The 18,855-nt window shown below is 42.4% G+C and overlaps 1 protein-coding gene and 1 long non-coding RNA gene across 6 annotated transcripts in view; one reads left to right on the forward strand and one right to left on the reverse strand.

Annotated features, from left to right (window-relative positions):
- Nucleotides 1-653: 653 nt before the first annotated feature.
- Nucleotides 654-18,855, reverse strand: part of dip2a (disco-interacting protein 2 homolog A) — a 77,217-nt gene continuing 59,015 nt past the window's right edge. For 2 of the 5 annotated variants that reach the window (XM_053439674.1, XM_053439672.1), the window contains 31 exons: nucleotides 18,439-18,636; nucleotides 18,216-18,307; nucleotides 17,808-17,918; nucleotides 16,649-16,772; nucleotides 16,446-16,555; nucleotides 16,208-16,310; nucleotides 15,673-15,737; nucleotides 15,281-15,374; nucleotides 14,366-14,485; nucleotides 14,132-14,246; nucleotides 13,390-13,529; nucleotides 12,461-12,597; nucleotides 11,858-11,938; nucleotides 11,284-11,411; nucleotides 11,008-11,122; nucleotides 10,147-10,348; nucleotides 9,893-9,993; nucleotides 9,481-9,561; nucleotides 8,688-8,805; nucleotides 8,354-8,475; nucleotides 8,144-8,255; nucleotides 7,500-7,609; nucleotides 7,088-7,218; nucleotides 6,799-6,967; nucleotides 6,463-6,633; nucleotides 5,029-5,090; nucleotides 4,685-4,742; nucleotides 4,098-4,172; nucleotides 3,140-3,314; nucleotides 2,861-2,984; nucleotides 654-2,727 (listed from right to left, as the gene is read on the reverse strand). In XM_053439674.1, coding sequence (XP_053295649.1) covers nucleotides 2,475-2,727; nucleotides 2,861-2,984; nucleotides 3,140-3,314; nucleotides 4,098-4,172; nucleotides 4,685-4,742; nucleotides 5,029-5,090; nucleotides 6,463-6,633; nucleotides 6,799-6,967; nucleotides 7,088-7,218; nucleotides 7,500-7,609; nucleotides 8,144-8,255; nucleotides 8,354-8,475; nucleotides 8,688-8,805; nucleotides 9,481-9,561; nucleotides 9,893-9,993; nucleotides 10,147-10,348; nucleotides 11,008-11,122; nucleotides 11,284-11,411; nucleotides 11,858-11,938; nucleotides 12,461-12,597; nucleotides 13,390-13,529; nucleotides 14,132-14,246; nucleotides 14,366-14,485; nucleotides 15,281-15,374; nucleotides 15,673-15,737; nucleotides 16,208-16,310; nucleotides 16,446-16,555; nucleotides 16,649-16,772; nucleotides 17,808-17,918; nucleotides 18,216-18,307; nucleotides 18,439-18,636 — 3,797 coding nt within the window. In that variant the 3' untranslated portion in view covers nucleotides 654-2,474. Of the gene's footprint in view, nucleotides 2,728-2,860; nucleotides 2,985-3,139; nucleotides 3,315-4,097; nucleotides 4,173-4,684; nucleotides 4,743-5,028; nucleotides 5,091-6,462; nucleotides 6,634-6,798; nucleotides 6,968-7,087; nucleotides 7,219-7,499; nucleotides 7,610-8,143; nucleotides 8,256-8,353; nucleotides 8,476-8,687; nucleotides 8,806-9,480; nucleotides 9,562-9,883; nucleotides 9,994-10,146; nucleotides 10,349-11,007; nucleotides 11,123-11,283; nucleotides 11,412-11,857; nucleotides 11,939-12,460; nucleotides 12,598-13,389; nucleotides 13,530-14,131; nucleotides 14,247-14,365; nucleotides 14,486-15,280; nucleotides 15,375-15,672; nucleotides 15,738-16,207; nucleotides 16,311-16,445; nucleotides 16,556-16,648; nucleotides 16,773-17,807; nucleotides 17,919-18,215; nucleotides 18,308-18,438; nucleotides 18,637-18,855 lie in introns of all 5 variants that reach the window. The other 3 variants (XM_053439673.1, XM_053439670.1, XM_053439671.1) reach the window with 2 other exon arrangements.
- LOC128455802 (uncharacterized) lies at nucleotides 1,474-9,312 on the forward strand. The gene is made up of 4 exons (XR_008341764.1): nucleotides 1,474-1,541; nucleotides 7,296-7,324; nucleotides 7,440-7,544; nucleotides 8,044-9,312. It is a non-coding gene; the product is annotated as an uncharacterized LOC128455802 (long non-coding RNA).

Consider the following 18,855-nt stretch of genomic DNA (forward strand, 5'->3'; position numbering starts at 1 on the left):
AAATAAGTCACACATTTTTAGCTTCAAGTAGCTAATATCTGAATATTTCAAAGTACTGTAAAAACACTTTGCTCAATAATTCCAGAGAGAGACTGATATGCCTGTGTTCAGTACCTCTCTGACTACCTACATTCTGAATATCAAACATATTTACTGTTTAGATTAAGAGATTTTTCCAAGTGAAGTCCAAAATGTGTACAATCAAATATGTTCATTACTGGAAACTTCAAAGTACTGTAAAATCCCTTTGCTCAATAATCCCAGAGAGAGACAGATATGCCTTTGTTCAGCACCTCTCTGAATACCTACATACTGAATATCAAAAATGTTCACTGTAGGGGGGCATTAAGCTGCAACATCACCACTAGATAACACTAACTTCTGCACATTAAACCTTTAAGCCCTGCTGATAATAAAACTTAATATTAAATTACCGTCACCTGCAGGCCAATCTGAAACAAGAATTGTCTGTGAACCCAATGTTAAAAAAGCACGAGAAGATGTAAATGAAGTCCGCTAACACTGTCATTCCAATTTCACTCTGCCCACCTTCAACCAGGGTGGTGGTGCTCCAATCTGCCACAGGACTGAACCAAAATATGCTAAAATATAGTTATTGGACAGGATACCTGGAGGCTCAGTGATGACACACATTTCAAGTTAAAAGCACTTTTTTATTCATTAGGAAATCATGTTATGAAAATAATGACAACTAACCGTATATCAGACAACTGTATCTTTCCATATGTTAACAACAGAACTTTGCGAGGGAGGGAGTGACATCTCACGGTCCACAGAGCAGAACTCTCTTCTCCTTGTGCTCGATGTGTTCTCTGTCCCGTCCTGGAAGTTCCCACTGTTCTTTCACACTTAAAAAAAAAAATGTCTCTTTCCCATTGTCCACACACGAGGATCCATTTCAAATCATTTTTATTTGTGAGGGAGAAGTTCACGTCCATATCAGATTCAGTCTTTTTGCGTCCCTGTCGTCTCCTCCATCTATTAATAATTTACACAAAACCTGTACATACTTACAGTAGGCTGGGGCCCGTTTCTGAAGGGATGTGCACGTAGAAAAAAGAAACACACACTGACGCAAATCTTTATGCAATGAGATGTCACAACACTCGCCTCATACTTTACATGCAGCTCAAAACACTTTTCATCCTCCACTCAACCTTATGCATCCTGAAATGAGGCTGTGACAGGCGGCTTCAAACCCACAACAATTTCTTCCAGTCTTTCGCTATAAAACACATTCAAATCGACTAATCATAGGGACAGACGTTAGTAAAAACACTTATGGAGTACGTGTGTGTCTGTAATGGTCGATGTTAGGATCAAGTATATTCATCTTGGCCATCAAGATGAGGGTAGGTGCAACAAGAGCAGGATTTACCACACCCACTTCCTTCTGCATATTCATTTCCTGTCCACCAGCTGATGAACTTCACTAAATTAAGTCGCACAGACGCGGGGACAGGAAGAGGCATCGGAAAAAACACTTAAGGCTTAATTCGTATCATTTGGCGCTGCTAACGGTAAGCAGCGATTCTATTCCTCTCCGTATCGGGACGTCGAAAGATTGGCACTCACTGTCCGCAGTCATTCAAAGCCACAACCTTCCTCATCTCTCATATTGCATTTCGTTCAGATAAAACAGGGACTATATTACATTGTAATGTCCGATTGAGAAAAGAACAAGATTTCGTCAAACCACGAGAATATTCAGAAACTTCTTGTTCTACAAAAACAAAAGCGTTACAGCTGGAATGAGCAACACAAAACCCTACTGCCCCCACCCCCCCTCTCTCCGACACCACTGCTGTGTGCTTCTTTGCCAACGCAACAACATGGAACTGAACTGAGCTGGATCACAGGAATCAGGGATCACATGGGGGTGCAGCCGTAACCTGGAAAGCTGCCCTTCCTTGCTGGTGGCGGAGTTTCTCTACGAAAACCATTCTGACCAGTGGACGCTAAAGGTGTGAGAGCTCGTTTGAAATGGGTTACTGGTACGGTTGACTACGTCAGTCCTGTTCTATGGCACAAGTGTTTGACAGACCAAAACTAACAGTTGTTATTGTTGGGACTGACAAAGTAAAAAATAAGTTAATGGCACAGTGTAGTATTAAACCTTCAACCTCCTGTTCCTCCTCTATCTGGTGTCCTGTGTTTAAGGAGCTAGACGTTCTGTCAAACATATAAAACTTACTTTAAAAGAACAAAAATGCCCTTGAAAACATTATTTGTTTAGGCAAATAAAATAAAAAATTACAGGGAGAAACCGACATTAGTTTGGGTATTTTTCTCCGTCCTGCTGCTTTCTTTCATACTGTATTTCCCCTCTGCGACAGAAGAGGGCAGTGTGCCCTCTTTCAACGGGAACCAAGACCTTCCAAGCTCCATGTTTTTGCATTGTCCTGTGGTCTCAAGTAATGTGAGGAGTGCCCCCCCCCTGCCAGCAGAGCCCCTCACATGTTGTAAGCCACGTATATGGGGTCCAGCTGGTCGGCCAGGAATCCGTCTCTGAGGTGCATGCGCTGCTTCTCCCCTCTGGAGTTGATGGGGATGACGCCGGGGTCGACCACCACCACCACCCCTACAATGAGGTAGTGCTCCTCCAGGACCACGTTAGTGACCAGAGCCACCAGGTCCAGGGCCTCCTGCTCGGATCCCTCCAGCTCCACGACCACCACGAGGAGGTTGGTCCAGGTAAACACCGCGCTGGTGGGGAGGAGGAGGTGGTGGATGCAAAAAGGTTACAAATCAAATATATGGCAGGAAATTGAAAAAATAGAAGAGGTTAGAAGTCAGGAATCATGTTGAATAAGATTTATAAATGATGCAAATTCCTCACCATTCAGCTATGCTCTTATGAGAACGGATAACGGAGGTCTCAATGTCGATGGGGTGATACCTCATTCCCCTCAGCTCAAGAGTTTCATCAAGGGAGCCCACCACGTAGAGGGCGTCATGGCGCTCTGACACAGACACACACACAGATGTCAATTTATATCTAATAAATACATTTTCAGGCAATGATAGAGAGAGAGAGAAAAAAGGAAGATTTCTTTATGTTTCTGTGATAACAAAAATGTGGCGAGTGTGCGTTAGAGCAAGCACTGCTGACTCTCACCTCCGCTGGCATCGGTCAGCTCGGTGCGGCGCAGGAAGCCCAGGTAGCCCGTCCTCGCCCAGACCGTCTGAGTGTCCCCGAAGCTGAGCTTGGTGTTGAAGTGGTCGGCGTGCAGCGCCTCCTCCCCGTAAACTGTGTAGTAGCCTGTGGCGTTGTGAGGACTGCTCACCCACACCTATCACACACAGACACAGGAAATAAACGAGATTGTGAGGTGATCGCACACATCCACCGAATTCCCGCTCAAGGTTTCAGAAATACTACGCAAACTATCGTCACGTTTTAAATAACAACTAAAGCTGGATGTTACAGTTCCACAGACTTAATGGCAGATCAGTTTGCATTAGATTGTTTAGGTGATATAGAATAAACATGTTTAGTGGTCGTCATTGGAAATACAAATATAACTGATCTGGTTAAAGAAAAAGACGTTTGATCAGATATAAGCCCCCTGTCGTAGCACACTGATTTATGTGTGTTGGTGTGTGTCTGTGTGTGTATGTGTATGTGTGTGATTTCTACAAATGAAACCTTTTTTCTTTAGGAATAAAATGTGTAAAACGCCAACCAGTGCAATATCAGTCTTCATATGTTTTTTTCCAGATTTAAATAAGGAAAATGACCCAGGTTTATAACTAGAGCCCGACTGATTTACCGTTTATGAACCTTTCATATTAGTTAAAAATAAAGTATTATTCTTAATTCAAGTTCAATATATTTGGATGTTTTCTTATTATTTATAATAAACTTTATGGCTAAACTGCAAAACATTAAGCCTTTCTTTTTTTAAACATAAATATCGGACAATTTATAAGAAATGTTTTGTTGTCTAATATCAGTATCGGCCCCAAAAAATCATTTGGACTCTGAGGTTAACACACTGACTTTGCATCACCAGCAGTTGGAACAGGTGACGTAGAACTAAGTCTGCTGCTCTTCAGATTACGTCATGACTTACCTCTCCGAGATGAGAGTCTCCCAAGGGTCCTTTAGTCTCGGTGTTTGCAATGATCACTTTCACTCCTGGAAGGATCTACAACAGCAGACAGACACGTGTCAAACTGACTGATTTGTTATAAGACAGGAAACCTTTTGCAGCATAAAGTCACAGCTGTTTATAGTATTTTTTTTATACTTCAGTGTTTATTTATATATTTAACAATTTATACAAACTATAGAACAAACAAACAAGACACGTTTTTGGTTGCTACACCTCCATGCCATCCGTTTTCTCTTCTCCATAGTTTATAGCTGTGTTGCAATTCAGGGGCTGCGTGGACTGTCCTATTTCCAAGGCTCCAACTGATGCGGCCGATCATTTTCCAGAACATTGATAATTTGTGGCATTTCCAAAATATCTGTTGTTTCACACTCTCCAGTAGACTTTTTTTGAGAATTAACTATTGAGAATTTTTTTGAGAATTCACTTTTTTTTTTTTTGTTAACTTAACTACTCTCTTCCACATTATTTATGTGGAAGAGAGTAGTCTCCACTAGGTGGATGTCTGCTGTCAATAGTAATTTAGTGCTTCACACGACACGTACCTTCCCAGACTCCATCAGCGGCAGGCTGTGTGGTGACCCTCTCTCCACAAGGCGAACCCTGAAGAAGATTGAAAGGTCAAAATGAGACAAAGTATAGCTCACCTGGTAGAGCTGCTGCCCCAACGAGGCAAGGCCTCAACTTCGATTCCGACCCTCGGCCTCCCCCACTCTCTCTCTTTAACCCTCTTTCATAAGCTTACTCTGTCCTGTCCATTAAAGGAGATAAAAAGCCCAACAAACAAACACAGAAAAAAAACTAATAATTCAATATTTATGTATATTTAGTCAAGAAAACATCTAAAAGCATCCAAAAACGACTCTTGTATTGATATTGTCGTCCCCACCTGTCGTGACGTAGAGCTCTCATGTCCACGTAAACAGTGGTGGGGTCTGGTCCAGCTGTACCCTGGAAAAAAAACATGACTTGATTCAATTACATACCCCGTTGACATTAAATGGATGCTGTGTGCTGTCTGAGTGGAGGGAAGGTGGAAGGTCAAGTTATGACACAACTGTAGACAAAGCGGGGGGGGGGGGGGGGGGGGGGGGGGGGGGCAGCCAGAAGCCAATCAGCCAGGCTACAAGAGTTAGGGCCTCGGCACAACTCAACCATGTAGACACAGAAACGGCAAGGACCTGCAGATTTAAATTCACTTGCTCTAATGGGGGAAAAGCTTCTGTAATAAAAAAAAAGGTCCCAAATATCCAAAACGATTGAACTGATCATCATTTGTTTGGACTCGATGTCCAAAACTTTAAATTGTAACTTAGTATTTTGTGAGCATTGACTCCTTAAGTTGTGGGATTTGTCATCATTAACGCTGTGAGCTTCGTCACAACACACTTTGTTTTCCATCCCTCCTCGGCCAGAGTATAGCCAGAGCATGTCAAGCCAAGCAGAGGTTTCAGCAGCTGCGTTGGAAGTTGGAATATTGGGATTCGGAGATCAAAATAAATCGCCGCTCGCGATGCTCATGGTATAATGTTCTGTAACAGCATGAAGCTTAAGCTTATAAAAATCACTGAATAAAGGTTAAGCATGTTCAAACGTCATGCAAGATAAACATCAAACACACACGCACACACACACCCACACACACCCACACACACCCACAGACAGACTCAGTGGTAGTGCGATGAGCAAACGGCCACTCTTATATCCCACAGTACCTGCTCAGCCAGTTTTCCTAACCTGTTGGGCTGACAGGACAGGGCAGGACAGATAAATAAAGATATATTTATATACAAAGACACACATGCACACACAAGACAACAAACCACAACACACAGTCGAATACACAAAAATCCAAAGAAGCCAAGGAGCCAAAGTAGGAGAGAGAAAACAAGGAGCGGTACTGTGGGGCAGCATCGTTCATAAATCCTCCGTCTGCGGAGCCTCAAAAATGGACAAAGGTCGAAAATATAAATAATCACATTAAATTATTCTTCATTATTATTTTTGCTGGATAAACTGCTTCCTTTCAATTTTTTTGTACTTTGTCACACAATCCTGTGTCTTTCACCAATTTCTTGGATGTTCATCTGAATTGTTAAATAGGTTTTAGCACTTAAACATTCATAATCATGAACTCTTGACCTCTTCTTCCCCTCTGCTCCTAATTCTCTCCTCTCCTCCTCCTCCTCCTACTCCTACTCCTACTCCTACTCCTCCTACTCCTCCTCCTACTCCTACTCCTACTCCTACTCCTACTCCTACTCCTCCTCCTACTCCTACTCGTCCTCCTACTCCTCGTCCTCGTCCAGCCACAGCTCCTTACCTGCAAACAGATGGCCACGTTCACCCTGCAGCCAAACGTGGTGCTGACGGCACGTGGCGAAAGCCCCAAGTCTTTGAAGATCTTTGAGAAGGACTGAGTGAGTGCGATGCGGGGCCGCTCCTCTGCTACCACCATGCACGTCCGCACGCACGACAGGTTCACATTCCGCAACTGGAGACAAAACATTTTATATCGTTACACTTTTTCGTTTGACAGATTCATTAAACAACAGACATTATAGGAAAAATAACCCGTTAAAGTAAACCCTTAAATTTCGTAGAAGAAAATGCAGCAATTTGCTGCCTCCCCAGTGACACGCTCATTAGACAAACTGACCCGTAGTGCTTCTGTCTGTGAGCCCAGGCCTTTGGTGCACATCTCCATGACCGAATACGAGCAGAAGGTGACTCGCACTTTGTACTGGCTGACTGCAGCGAGCCACAGAGATGCGTTACTCTCTAGCTCCAGAGGGGGGACCAGGATCGACTGGTGGCCCGAGTACACGCTAAAACACAGACACAACACACGGGGACAAAAGGTTGGGACAGCCATTAACCCAGGCTCTAAAGCTTTAAACTCATTCGGCCTTTGCCATAATTCATTTGATCAGAGGTGCTGGTTTTACCTGCAGAGACACCAGAGTGCAAAGCCGAGGCCACAGTAAGGGTCCAGGCAGATGGCGATCTGCCGGGAAGGGTAGAGCTCGCACTGCAGCTTGATGGAGCGACACAAGGCACTGGTGGCTGCATGGGACATCTAAGAGAGATGATATGTCACACAGACGCATAAATGATGAATCGCTACACTGAAATGCTTCTTTAAAACAACATCAGGATCTGTTTCACACATGGACACGTCAGCAGTGAGTAGAAGTCTAGAAGTCTGTGGACTTAAATGTGCCTATCTTGACACTAACAATTGTTTTCATGATCTCTAACTCCTGAGAGCAGAAGGTTAAAACCATGTTGTGTTAACAGGAGTATGTGGAAGCTGGTAATATCTGGAGACTACTGAACAGCACATCTCCTTCTACGTACCTTGACCCCCGCCAGAATGCCTGTTGTGGACACACTGAAGTCCAGGTAAGCTAACATCTCTGGGGTTGGGGGCTTGTACATCTGGGGACTCTTCTTCCTGGGGAGGTCATCTGGGAAACGAACAGAGGAGAGTTTTTCATTACAGACACGTAATTTTTTCTACACCTTTTCTACACTGTGCCACTCTGTAAATGTTGTTAAATTTGACCAGTGAATAATCTGAGGTGGAAAGCCACAGCTCACACTGTAGAGTCCGATCGTCTGACACGACCTGAATGTTCACACTATACATTCCATCGGCTCCTCCAGACAAGTTTTTTTTTTTTTTTTTTCAATAAGAAGAAGTTGAAGGTTGTTTGCTAACAAGGGAAAATTAACTGCCTTGATCATTTGTGCCACTTCTTTGCCAAAACACGCAGGTGAATTGGAAGATTTGGCATTTCTTGTCTGGCTATTCTGCAGAAAGAAAGAAACACTATATTCGAGGCTCCAAATTTGTAAATTGATCACTACCTACACTCTGATCACTGTACTTACCTTCCAGAGAAAGACAATGTGCTAAATTGGAGGAATCGACTTGTGACTGCTTCAACCGAGCCTGAGCTGAAGACCTTGGTGTGTTTGCGCGCATGTACACAACTCACCTGTGTCCAGCACCATGGGCCAGCTCTTGACGTCCACGGCAGCAGCAGCCTCTTTGGATTTCAGCAACTTCATTATTGCTTGTGTTGTCAGGATGCACACCGACTTACTGACCTTAAAAAAACACACACACACACACACACACGTTATTTCACGTTAACTGTTTAATAATTGCAGTAACTGCGGTGGGAGGTCGGTGGACTCTGTGTTACCTCAACAATCATCTTGACAGTGGGCAGGGTGGTGGCCAGGTTCTGGGGGTGCGGGGGTCTGACGGTGACTGGCACGCAGCCGGCGTACAGGCAGCCGTAAAACGTGGCAATCAGGTCAATTCCTGCAAATAGATGTTTATAGTTTTGCATTTCTACGTCTTGTATTATTTCACAACAGATTAGCAGTAGAATTAACTTTACTGTAATAATAGGTAATTGCTCAAGAGACAAGGATCTTTGTTGGTGTGCAACTGCGACAGATAGACAGATAATACTGTGCTCTGGAGGACAGACATTAAAGGACAAGCTGCACAGTAGCAGTAGCACCTCTTACCTGGCGGGTAGACGAGCGCCACATGGTCTCCAGTGTTTAGGCGTCCCATCAAAGCTACGGCCACCCGCTCTGCCCGCTTGTGCAGTTGCAGACAGGAAGCTGTACTCGCCACCGTGCCCTGAAAAGCGAAAAACAAACAAACATTAGAACTAGTTGTACTAATTTACACTTTAACATGTTTCTTTAATTTCTACAGATATAACAGGGATTCTGCAAATTAATGATTCTTGCAATCTGTGTTGATTTAAATTTAAGAGCTATGCTTTCTGCCATTCTGCCAAAACATTTCCCCTAAAAATTAAGAAAAACAAATGATGAAGTGTTACAAAAGAAATCAATAACAACAAACAGGGAATTTAAGGACTCATTAAGCTGAGCAGGTACACAACACTTCATATTTAAAATCTAATATTTAGTTTTTAATTGCCACAGGTCAACTTGTACTTAATCGGTCAATTTTTCCTCCTCCTTCAACAGTATTTTGCATTCTTCTGAAATGTTGTTCCTGGAAATGTTTTGTGTCTTCTCATGTACTGTGTTGTATTATTTTGTCTATCATACTTAAGCAAAAGCAGAAATTCCATTTATGCCTGGACTATTGGACAATAAAGTTTTGAATCTTGAATGTCACAGTTTCATCTCAAAACTGATTCTAAACTGAAGTTAATTATATCAGAGCATAAGCATGTCGTCAATGCAAGATGAACTATCATATATTGAGGTAGTAAATTATATCTTTATCCACTTCTTAATTTAATTTGTGGTTAAGAGATGGTGAATAAAACAAAGGTACCTTAGCATTGAGAACGAGGAACAGGGGATGGTCTGGAGTGGCCTGAGCTCTCCACTGTAGCACATCCTGTATGTAAAGGAACTGTAGGAGAGAGACACAGGTTTAATTACAGAGGAATCAAAGTGAGATAAGAATAACTCATTAAAGAAACGGTGTTGAAATGTTGGTGTATGGTGGCACGTGGTGTATTGCTAATGCGTGATGGATATAACTGGGGTATAGTTTATGTGAAGCTGAAAACAGTATCAATAATAGAGGAAGAATCTGATTTACACAAAACTGCGTTCATTCAAGCCCACGTCCTCTTTTTGTGTTTCTGATGCCACACCCTCTGTTATGTAACCGTACCCGTGTCTGCAGTGGATGTGTGGAGGTGATGAGAGGGTGAAATGGGGATGACTACCTTACGTGCCTGGTCATTGTCCTCCAGTTGTGTCACGTCTCTTCCACAGGCTTGTGCGATCCTCTTGCCTGCTACCAGGTTGCCCACTATCATAGAAGCAGGACCAACTTCTAGGAAGCATAAGCAAACAACCAGTGTCACCATATATGTCACTGAGGTTACAACAAAAATAAACACAAGAAAATACCCCAAAATAACTAAAAAAGTATTTGCGCTGCAATTTTTCCTAAACCCGATGCATGCTGGGACGTCTGCTGGGCTACCTGGCTGTTTTTGTCTCGGCTTAGGCAGGTTGGTCACACAAGTGTGAGGGCACATGAGGACGTTGCAGGGGTGCAAGGCGCCCTCCAAGAAACGCTGTTTGGTCTCAGAGATGTGGATGCCACCCAGTGGTGCCTTTGGGAGCGTGTTGGCCGGCACCAGAGCCAGGCAGTACACCCCGACCTGGTGGATGCTGTCTATTGCCTGGAAACAGACACGTAACACACAAGGAAACAGAGGAGAACTTGAGATCAGCAAAGTTGTTAAAAAAATATATTAAAACATTTTCAATATAAAAAACCAAGTGTGAGCTCGACATAAAAATTTAAAGTACGAATAAAATATGATTAAATGAGGTAATAAGACCAATAAAATAATAAGATACATATAACCAATTAAAGGAATATAAGGAAAAGGCCCAAGTTTCCCTTGAAATAGAATCATGCCACACCAAATTTTATACACTTATAGATATCAGTTCCCTAAATATGTTTTTCATCTAGATCCATGAATCATTCTCCAGGAACCTTTTGAAAATGTAAAAAAAAAAAAAATTCATCAAGCAATGTTAAAGAAGGTGAAAAGAAGATCTTGGATCTACCCCTTCAATATGCAATGCAATGTAATGGTTTCTTTCCTGGCCCATATCATCAAACTTTCAGGATAAGCAGACCAGTAGTTATTGTGTAACACTGCAAAATATCATGAAAACACAAACACAGACAAAAGCATGACCTCCTTGGCAGAGGTAATAAAATTTAGTTTGCACTTACTAAAAGAAAGCATTCAAAACCGCACGTATAGTTGTTTAAATACATGCTACAGAGTGATAACATGAGAAGAAGACAGGGCTCAGTCAGTACCTGAAGGACACGGCTCATCCACTGGAAGCTGTCCTCTTCGGAGGCATCCGGCCTTTGCTCAGCCACAACAACAATCCTTTCGTCATGCAGCACAGACACAGAAAACACTGCTATCCTGAAACACACAGTGCAACACAACGCAGTTAGAGCCTGACTGCACTCATTCATCAAGCTTCTCAGTTATTAACATCCTTTACTATATCAGTAGAGACAACACAGCAGATAAGACAGATGTGTAGACAAGTGGCAGCTTTTTCAGGTTCATTCTTTGTTTACCTGCCCCTGTACACAAACTTCATGGGCTCCACTGCCAGAGCGGTGGCGACCACGTCGTCAGCGTTGTGTCTCCGCCCGCTGACCACCATCAGCCCTTCCATCTTGCCCACGACAAACACAAGGCTGTCCTGGTGATGGAAACAAAGTCAAAACAATTAGGTTTATGTACCAAATGAGAGATAATGGTTTGTTGGAAATTGAGAACTTAACTGAAGATTTGCAAATGATCATCAACCTCTTTATATACTCGAGCTGTCATGTCTGTCCATGTCCGTCCATGTCTCTGTTTTCAGCCCCCCCCCCCCCCCCCCTTTTATGATATAAGCTTATGAGGGATCATCTCAGGTCAGTGATATAAAACAAGATTTCTCTCTTTTTAGTCTTTTCTGAATAAACAGACCAGCAGATCAGTTTTCATTGCAACTAAATATGTACTATCAGAGAAAGTTAGATTGTTTTGTGTCAAATATCTTGTTGTTCTTTAAAGCAGACATGTCATTTAATATCTGTATATGAGACAGATGTTTAAGTAAAGGAAGGTTGACAGGCTGCAAAGTGATGAGGTGGAACTTACTGGTCCCACAAAGCCCAGCAGTGACGTCCTGGTGAAGGGTCTGTCACTGACGGGAACCCCAGAAGATGTTACCGGGATGGTCTGCAACAGGAAATACACGTGTATGGATGAAGTATTTAGAGATCAACATCATACTCTGTCAGCTATAAACAAGTTGAATTAAAGATTTGAAATTAAATATAAGATCATACTTGAACACACCAAAACTGACTATATACTAGTTCTATGTAAATGCATTTATGTCCGTTAGACTCCAGCGCCTTGATCGCCATTTTCTCAACTTTGAAAGACTTGCAGTTTGCTTCATAAGCACTTCCAGACACTGGTTTAACCACCATAAGTACTCTTCATTCTCAAGCCATTTGTCATTAAACTTGCATTTCCCCATGTTCATAAACTAATCAGGAGGCTGGCTAGAAAGGCACTAGTTTATTTAATTTCAACTTAACCAGAAACAGACTAGCAACGCAGCGAATACCAGAACTAACAACTTTTCATCAGTCTGACACAAGTAGAGAAATTCTCTCATGGATGGGAAATATTAGGACCCATCCCGTCTGAATTTAAGACAGTTTCCTGTCCGTTTCAGAAAAAAAGACTCACCTCAAAGATGTTCTTGGTCATCCCTGGGAGGCCATAGTAAGCTACACCGGTGGTACCTGAGCTCAGGCAGATCTCTCCAACCTCATCGGTGTGACAGAGATAAGGTGTCCCCTCCACCCGCACCACACAAACGAGAGCTTGAGACGCACAACAATGACAGGAGAAGTCCACTTCAGAACAATGAAATATCATTTACAGTACTGCAGGTGTTTTAATCATTCCATTTGGAGAGCTCCATTCTGTTTGGATCATGTTCTAATTACAATTAATTACTTATGACAAGATGGTTACGTTTTCACCCCTGTCCATCTGTTTGTTTGGCAGCAGGTTTCCACAAAAACTACTAAAGAGATTTCCATGAAAGTTGGCGTAAGAATGATCAAGAAAGAAATCAGTAATTTTTGGTGCAGATTTGGACAAAGTGAAGGATCCAGATTTTGAGAATTTCACAGATTTCACAGAAAAACAATCCAAGATACTTAGTGAACTGATATCTGATGGGTGTTGTAATTTGGTGCGGCTTGATTGAATTTAACGGTTGGGCCTTGGCTGGGGTATTCGCTCCACTGAGTGCCTCTAGTTGTGTTTGATTTAGATTTTTGTTTGCTTTGTAGTTTTGTTTTTAATGGTCCTCAAGAGCCTCATGTGTTGTCATAAAAACCATGATGTAAACACAGAATAAGAGAAGAGAGCTGAAGCATAATTATGAAAACATCTCAATTTACCACAACAGCATCTGTCTTCACATAACACATAGAAGAACTCTAGATTTAACAGTACATAAGGAATTTTGCTTTGTTTTTTAAGATTATGCACTTTTTCCTGTGGTATTAATAAAAAATTCTTGAATTTCACAATTTCTCTTCATCATCAGTGTGTTTTACTCTTATAGGCAGCAAACTGTTCATAAGCAGCACAGTGCACTGTACCTCCAGGCATGACCTGTCCCACATCCTGCACTGTAAGGACAGAGAGTTTCTCCTCTGTGTCCACGCGGATCACACTGTGACTCAGCCCACCCATAGACAGCACCGCCTTCCCCGGGGGAGGAACACCCATTTCTGGAGGTCTACAGGACACACACACATTATTACACACACACCAATGTCCGCAGCCAGAAAACAACACTTATGCCTCTTTATTTCCTCTGCCTTTCATGCCAAAACACAAACGTAGCTACATTAAGACTCACAGTTTCTATGGTTTTGATACCAGTTTCTGTCTTAGATCATCAAATAATGTTTTTTGATAGCCTTCCTTTCAATGCCTCAGTGCACAGTCATTACATAAATACAAACACCTGAAAGATGAGACAGATATGATGTGAATCTGTGAGATTCAGACTCTAATAAAATAAATACAACATTTCTAGACTTGTATCTGAAAACAAGGCATTTCTCATTTTAAAAATAGCCCCATCGTCTCTATTTGAAGCTTTCGTTTTTTAGTCTGTCTGTTGTCATCAAGCCTTCCTCCATAACCGAGCGCTGTGATCAGCAGAAAGCAGTCAAATCAAAAAGTTCATCTCTGTGATTAAGATACACAAATCTCTCTCTCCTCTCCCTGCAGGATCCAGCTGATGTTGCAGACGCAGTGTGATATAACAGCCCGGTAATGCGAAGCCGTGGCAGGTTTGCTTTGTTCTAATACGACGCAGTAACGGCCCCTCACCTGCGGATGGCGACAGTCATGGCTTCCGAGGAGCTGGCACATGGACAGATCACCTCAGGTCGCAGCCCACGTGCCTGGAACACATTGAGGAAGGCATCGCAGGAGGATATCGACCCTGTGGTGACACACAGATATAGAAACAGACACAAAGTGAGTCAGTAATGAATTCTTGTAGCTGCCGGGGGTGTTTAATAAGGTTTGTTTAATCAAAGGAGAATCTGTAGGTGAACTCACAGGGGTTGGCTCCGTCTGCTACGATCAACATGCGCAGTGAGCTCAGGCTGATGTCTCTCTGGTCCCTCTGAGCGAGCAGAGACCAGTGCATGTCCCTCGATTTCACCACTGCTACCCGCGCTGCAGAGGGGACAAAAACAAACCAAAGTTTCCAATCAACACTTGGCCGTAACGCTTGACAGCCAATCACAGACCACAAAATCCTGCCAGCAAATAGCAGCGAGGTCTGAGGCAGTTGCCGAGTCACCTGTTGGCAACAGAGAGATGTTGTTGAATTGTGTTCAGGGCTTCAGGCCTCAAGTCCTCGACCTCCACGGGGCTCATACAAATGAGCGACAAATCAATGAGTCCAACAAACGATTGCTTTAATCTATCCCCCCCCCCCCCCCCCCCAGTCAAGTGTACAGTGAGAATCAAAACTGCAATGAGAAACAGACTCTCTCTGGATGTTCAACAGACTCACACTTACAACAATATCACAATGTTGGGTAAGGTACATTTGAAAAAAAAAAACTTTACTTTTTTCTGAATTAAATGTAAAAGCCATAAAAAAAGCTGAATTACTTTTACTACTTTACTTTACTTTTAAGTTGTTATCTGTAAATTAATGTAATGGGGAATTATAGATTAATCAATTGCTTAATCAAGTTATTTTTTACTGTCATTTGTAATCTAAAAAGTGTTTGGCAAGATTATCTCCCAGACCTTTTACAACTTTTTTCTTTTTTCACAATAAACTCTCAATGATTTACCATGATAATAAAACAACAAGATTGATCCTGCACTGAATCCTTCTCCCGAATGTGAAATCAATCAATCCGTCTCTCACTCTGAAAAACCACACTCTTCAATGAAGACAGGAAAAAAAATTCCATACTGGCAGAGTAACAAAAGCCAAAGTGGACCGAGTCTTACCTTTGTACGTGTGAACCTTCAGAATCCAGGAGAGCGGGTTGACTTTCATCAGGGAGTAAGGGATGCTGATCACGTGCATCCTATTCATGACGCTCTGCCATGAAAATATGACAATTGAAAATGTGTCAATTTAATGTGTAACAGCAGGTATCTTTGAAAATTCCATGGCAAAGTTGAGTTGATTATGTTTTTTTTTTTTTTACAGGTTTCAACCTCTTTACAGGTGTCTTTCCATCAATAGGTTGAATGCATTTACAAACAGATACAGCCCCCATGGGGGCAAAAGGTCGGTCTAGCAAATGACTTTCTATCAGCAAAATGAGAATGTATTTCTATTTTTGTAATTGCACAACCATCCTGTTGGTTTTACCACAGGGTTAAAGATCACTCACAGTGAGAACTCCATGCCATAATCCTGCTTCCCTCTTGAAGTCCAGGACGTTGGTTATGGTCTCAGCTGAAAATCAAAAGAAGGGATTTTTGCCAAGGTTATTGGGAGAAAGAAAAGTTTTAGACATTTAATCTAAGCTCATCATTGTATTACACACACAATTTTTATATAAACCATGACTGTGACTGCACTGTGACGCGAAATTCCCCGGCTAAGTTTCAGAATCAGACCTGGGGGCTGGCGGTGTCTGTCTTGGCTGTGGTGCAGTAAGAAGTTATAAGGAGCTAAAGTGGGATGCTGGAGTGAAGGAGATAGTTTATTTATTTTTAACCTGACCCAGGTCTAACGCAGACACACAACACACAGAGCGGCTGTGTTATTCAAAACTAGATTGAAATTACCCTCATTTTAATTATTACAGAAGCTGGTCTTCTTTTCTCTCTCTCTCTTTGCCATGTACTAACATTACCAACTGGGTGTGTTTCAACATGGCCGAGGAATAGATAAAGGATGGAGAAGCACAGTGTCCTCCTCACCTTCAGTGTAGCCACAGGCCTGTGTGAGGGAGTGACAGTGAGCCAACATGGCTGAGTGGGACACTGTGATCCCCATGGTGCTTCCTTCCTTGCTGGTTTTGTACTGGATGCAAGAAACACAGAAAAACAAGCAAAGACAATGCAATGATTGCTCAAAATTACAAAAAAAACACATGTAAATTTAAAAACAATGACAATATCTTTGTTTTATCGGTAACATCAGTGAAATTACACTGACCTCTATGTAGGCTATGTCATTACTGGCTTCACGTAATGGAGGATGCCAATCTTTTGGAGGCTTCACAACGTGCTTCCCATCTGTCACAAACCACAGTAACCGCGGCCAGCCTGCAGAGACATGAAACCAGTTCAAACCAAGACACTATGCAGAAACACTGTTAAAATAAATATCAAAACAAACATGTTGTACGCAGACAGTACCTTTGAAAGTTGCTACCTCCCCAGTTTGTGCTTTGGGTAAGCCTTTCTGACAAGCGTCGGTGGTCAGTGCCAACGTGACGCCGCAGCTGCCCAACAGAAAACCGATCTGTTGACTCCCTGCATCCTGGGGGAGCAAGGAGCATGAAGAACAGAAGTTCACTCCGACAAACCGAGGCACGTGTTGCACAATGATCAACAACAGCACAATTTAGAAAAGATTTGAAAAAGGTTGCCGCGAGGGAATGGGTACCAGTGGAGAAAGCAGGTGATGGCCAATCTCCATTAAAAACTACACTGCTGAGCATCAAAGACCGATTGTAGTTGGAACTGAATCCAGGATCCTGCTCTCTGAGTGGGTGGGCAAAATAGCCTATAGCAAGGGTTATTCTGCGGAAAAACCATAGTGTGATGGATTGATGGATGGAAGGAAGGAAGGAAGGAAGGGAAGGCGGGAGGGAGGAAGGAAGGAACAAAGAAAGGAAGAAATAGAAGAAAAGAAGACTGCAAGAAAGAAAAAACAAGAAATGAATTCCTTTTTGAAGGAAGAACAAAAGAAAGAAAGCAAGTAAGAATATGAAATATATAAAGAAAACAAGAAAGAAAGATAGAAAACAAGAAAGAAATAGATGAAATAAAGCAAGAAAGAAAGAAGGGTTTTCTGAGTGGGTAAATGAGTGTCTGACTCCTCCAGAGAACAGTTGGCCTGTGATCTAATATTTTGACTGGAATTACACATCATTTCACCTCCACTCAAATCTCATTAATTAACGCTCAGCGTCTGCCAGCAGCATGCTTACAAAGGGCAATCAAGAGCAGGCATTAATATTCAGCCTGTGTAACTAATGTGGATGAGTCTGTGTGGTTGGAGCTGATGGATGTGCTGTAAACTGCAATGCATCACACCACTCTGTAATTACAACATTTAGAAGATAACGCTGCCATCGTTAGAAAGTCATGCAACAAATGACACAAAACTTGACACTTTGTGACAAACAGATGTTCAGACACATACGAATAAACAACATGACTATCTGACTGTGTGAGGACTCTTCTTCAATCATGTAGGGTCTAAATGTCCAGCAGGGGTCACTACTGCTCTTCACCGGTGGAGCTGCTCTCAACAAATATTCCCAGGAGACAGTATTTTGTTTTTGTTTACCTTTCTGGTCAGCGGCACTTCGATAGGCACAGGTACCAGCTCTGCCAGCAGACAGCCGTAGAAGGCCACAATGAACATCACTGGGTCGTTGTTTGGGAACACAAGTGCAACCTACAGGGTACCACACAAGCAATTTGTCATGTTCGTATACATTGATATACTGTATAGTGGTATCTGGCTATCCAGTAGCTGTTTTAAGTCAAGATACAACATGTAAAGCAAAGTGAATGATGTGTAGCACATTTCTTTTGTAAATACAGATTGAATACATGAAAACATATTTAAACTTCAACCTTTTCTCACTGCTGATACTGGTAATTGAGAAAATGGATGTTATTCTACTACTGTACTTGCGGAGTATTGTTTACACTAATATTGAACAACAAATAACACAATCTCACAACTTACTCTGTCTCCAGGCATGAGCAAAGGCTCATTTCTGGTGCTCAGCTTGTTAAGGAGAGTATACGCCAGTTTGTGACTGCGGGTCCACAGTTTACCTACAGAGGTGAAGACACAGTGTCATTTACCACCACTCAGATCAACATGCAAACACAAACTCAGTCTGACAGAAGTAACGAGAGGTGATATATTTTAATTCTGGATCAATCATCCACAGTTTGACACGTACCGTAGGTGAGAGTGTAGACGGGTTTCCCAGCATTGTCAAGCGCTGTCAGACATGGACTCTTGGGCTGAGTCGTACCCCACCGCTGTAAGGCTGCTGGCAATGAAGGCGGCCAGTTGGTGACCACGCCGAGCGGTTCTCCTTCAAGGGGACTCATCTGCTGGCCTTCAGGCTTTGGCTGGTTGGGGTCTGGCTGCTGAACTAAATACACAAAGAAGAAAATAGAACATAAGTCTATGGATGATTTCAGAGAACAACTGTTCGTCTCTCTTAAAGAAAGGAATGGTAATTAAGGAAGTGTGGGACTGAAAGACAATGAGATGTGAGCGATAGAAAAGTTAAAGTTGGGGGACTAAAGGTGAGCTGTCTTCTGTCCTTATCAGTCTCATTTGCCTAAGATACCAATTCCTGAGAAACATG

Source organism: Pleuronectes platessa, chromosome 14 (assembly GCF_947347685.1).
Source record: "Pleuronectes platessa chromosome 14, fPlePla1.1, whole genome shotgun sequence".
Lineage (NCBI taxonomy): Eukaryota > Metazoa > Chordata > Actinopteri > Pleuronectiformes > Pleuronectidae > Pleuronectes > Pleuronectes platessa.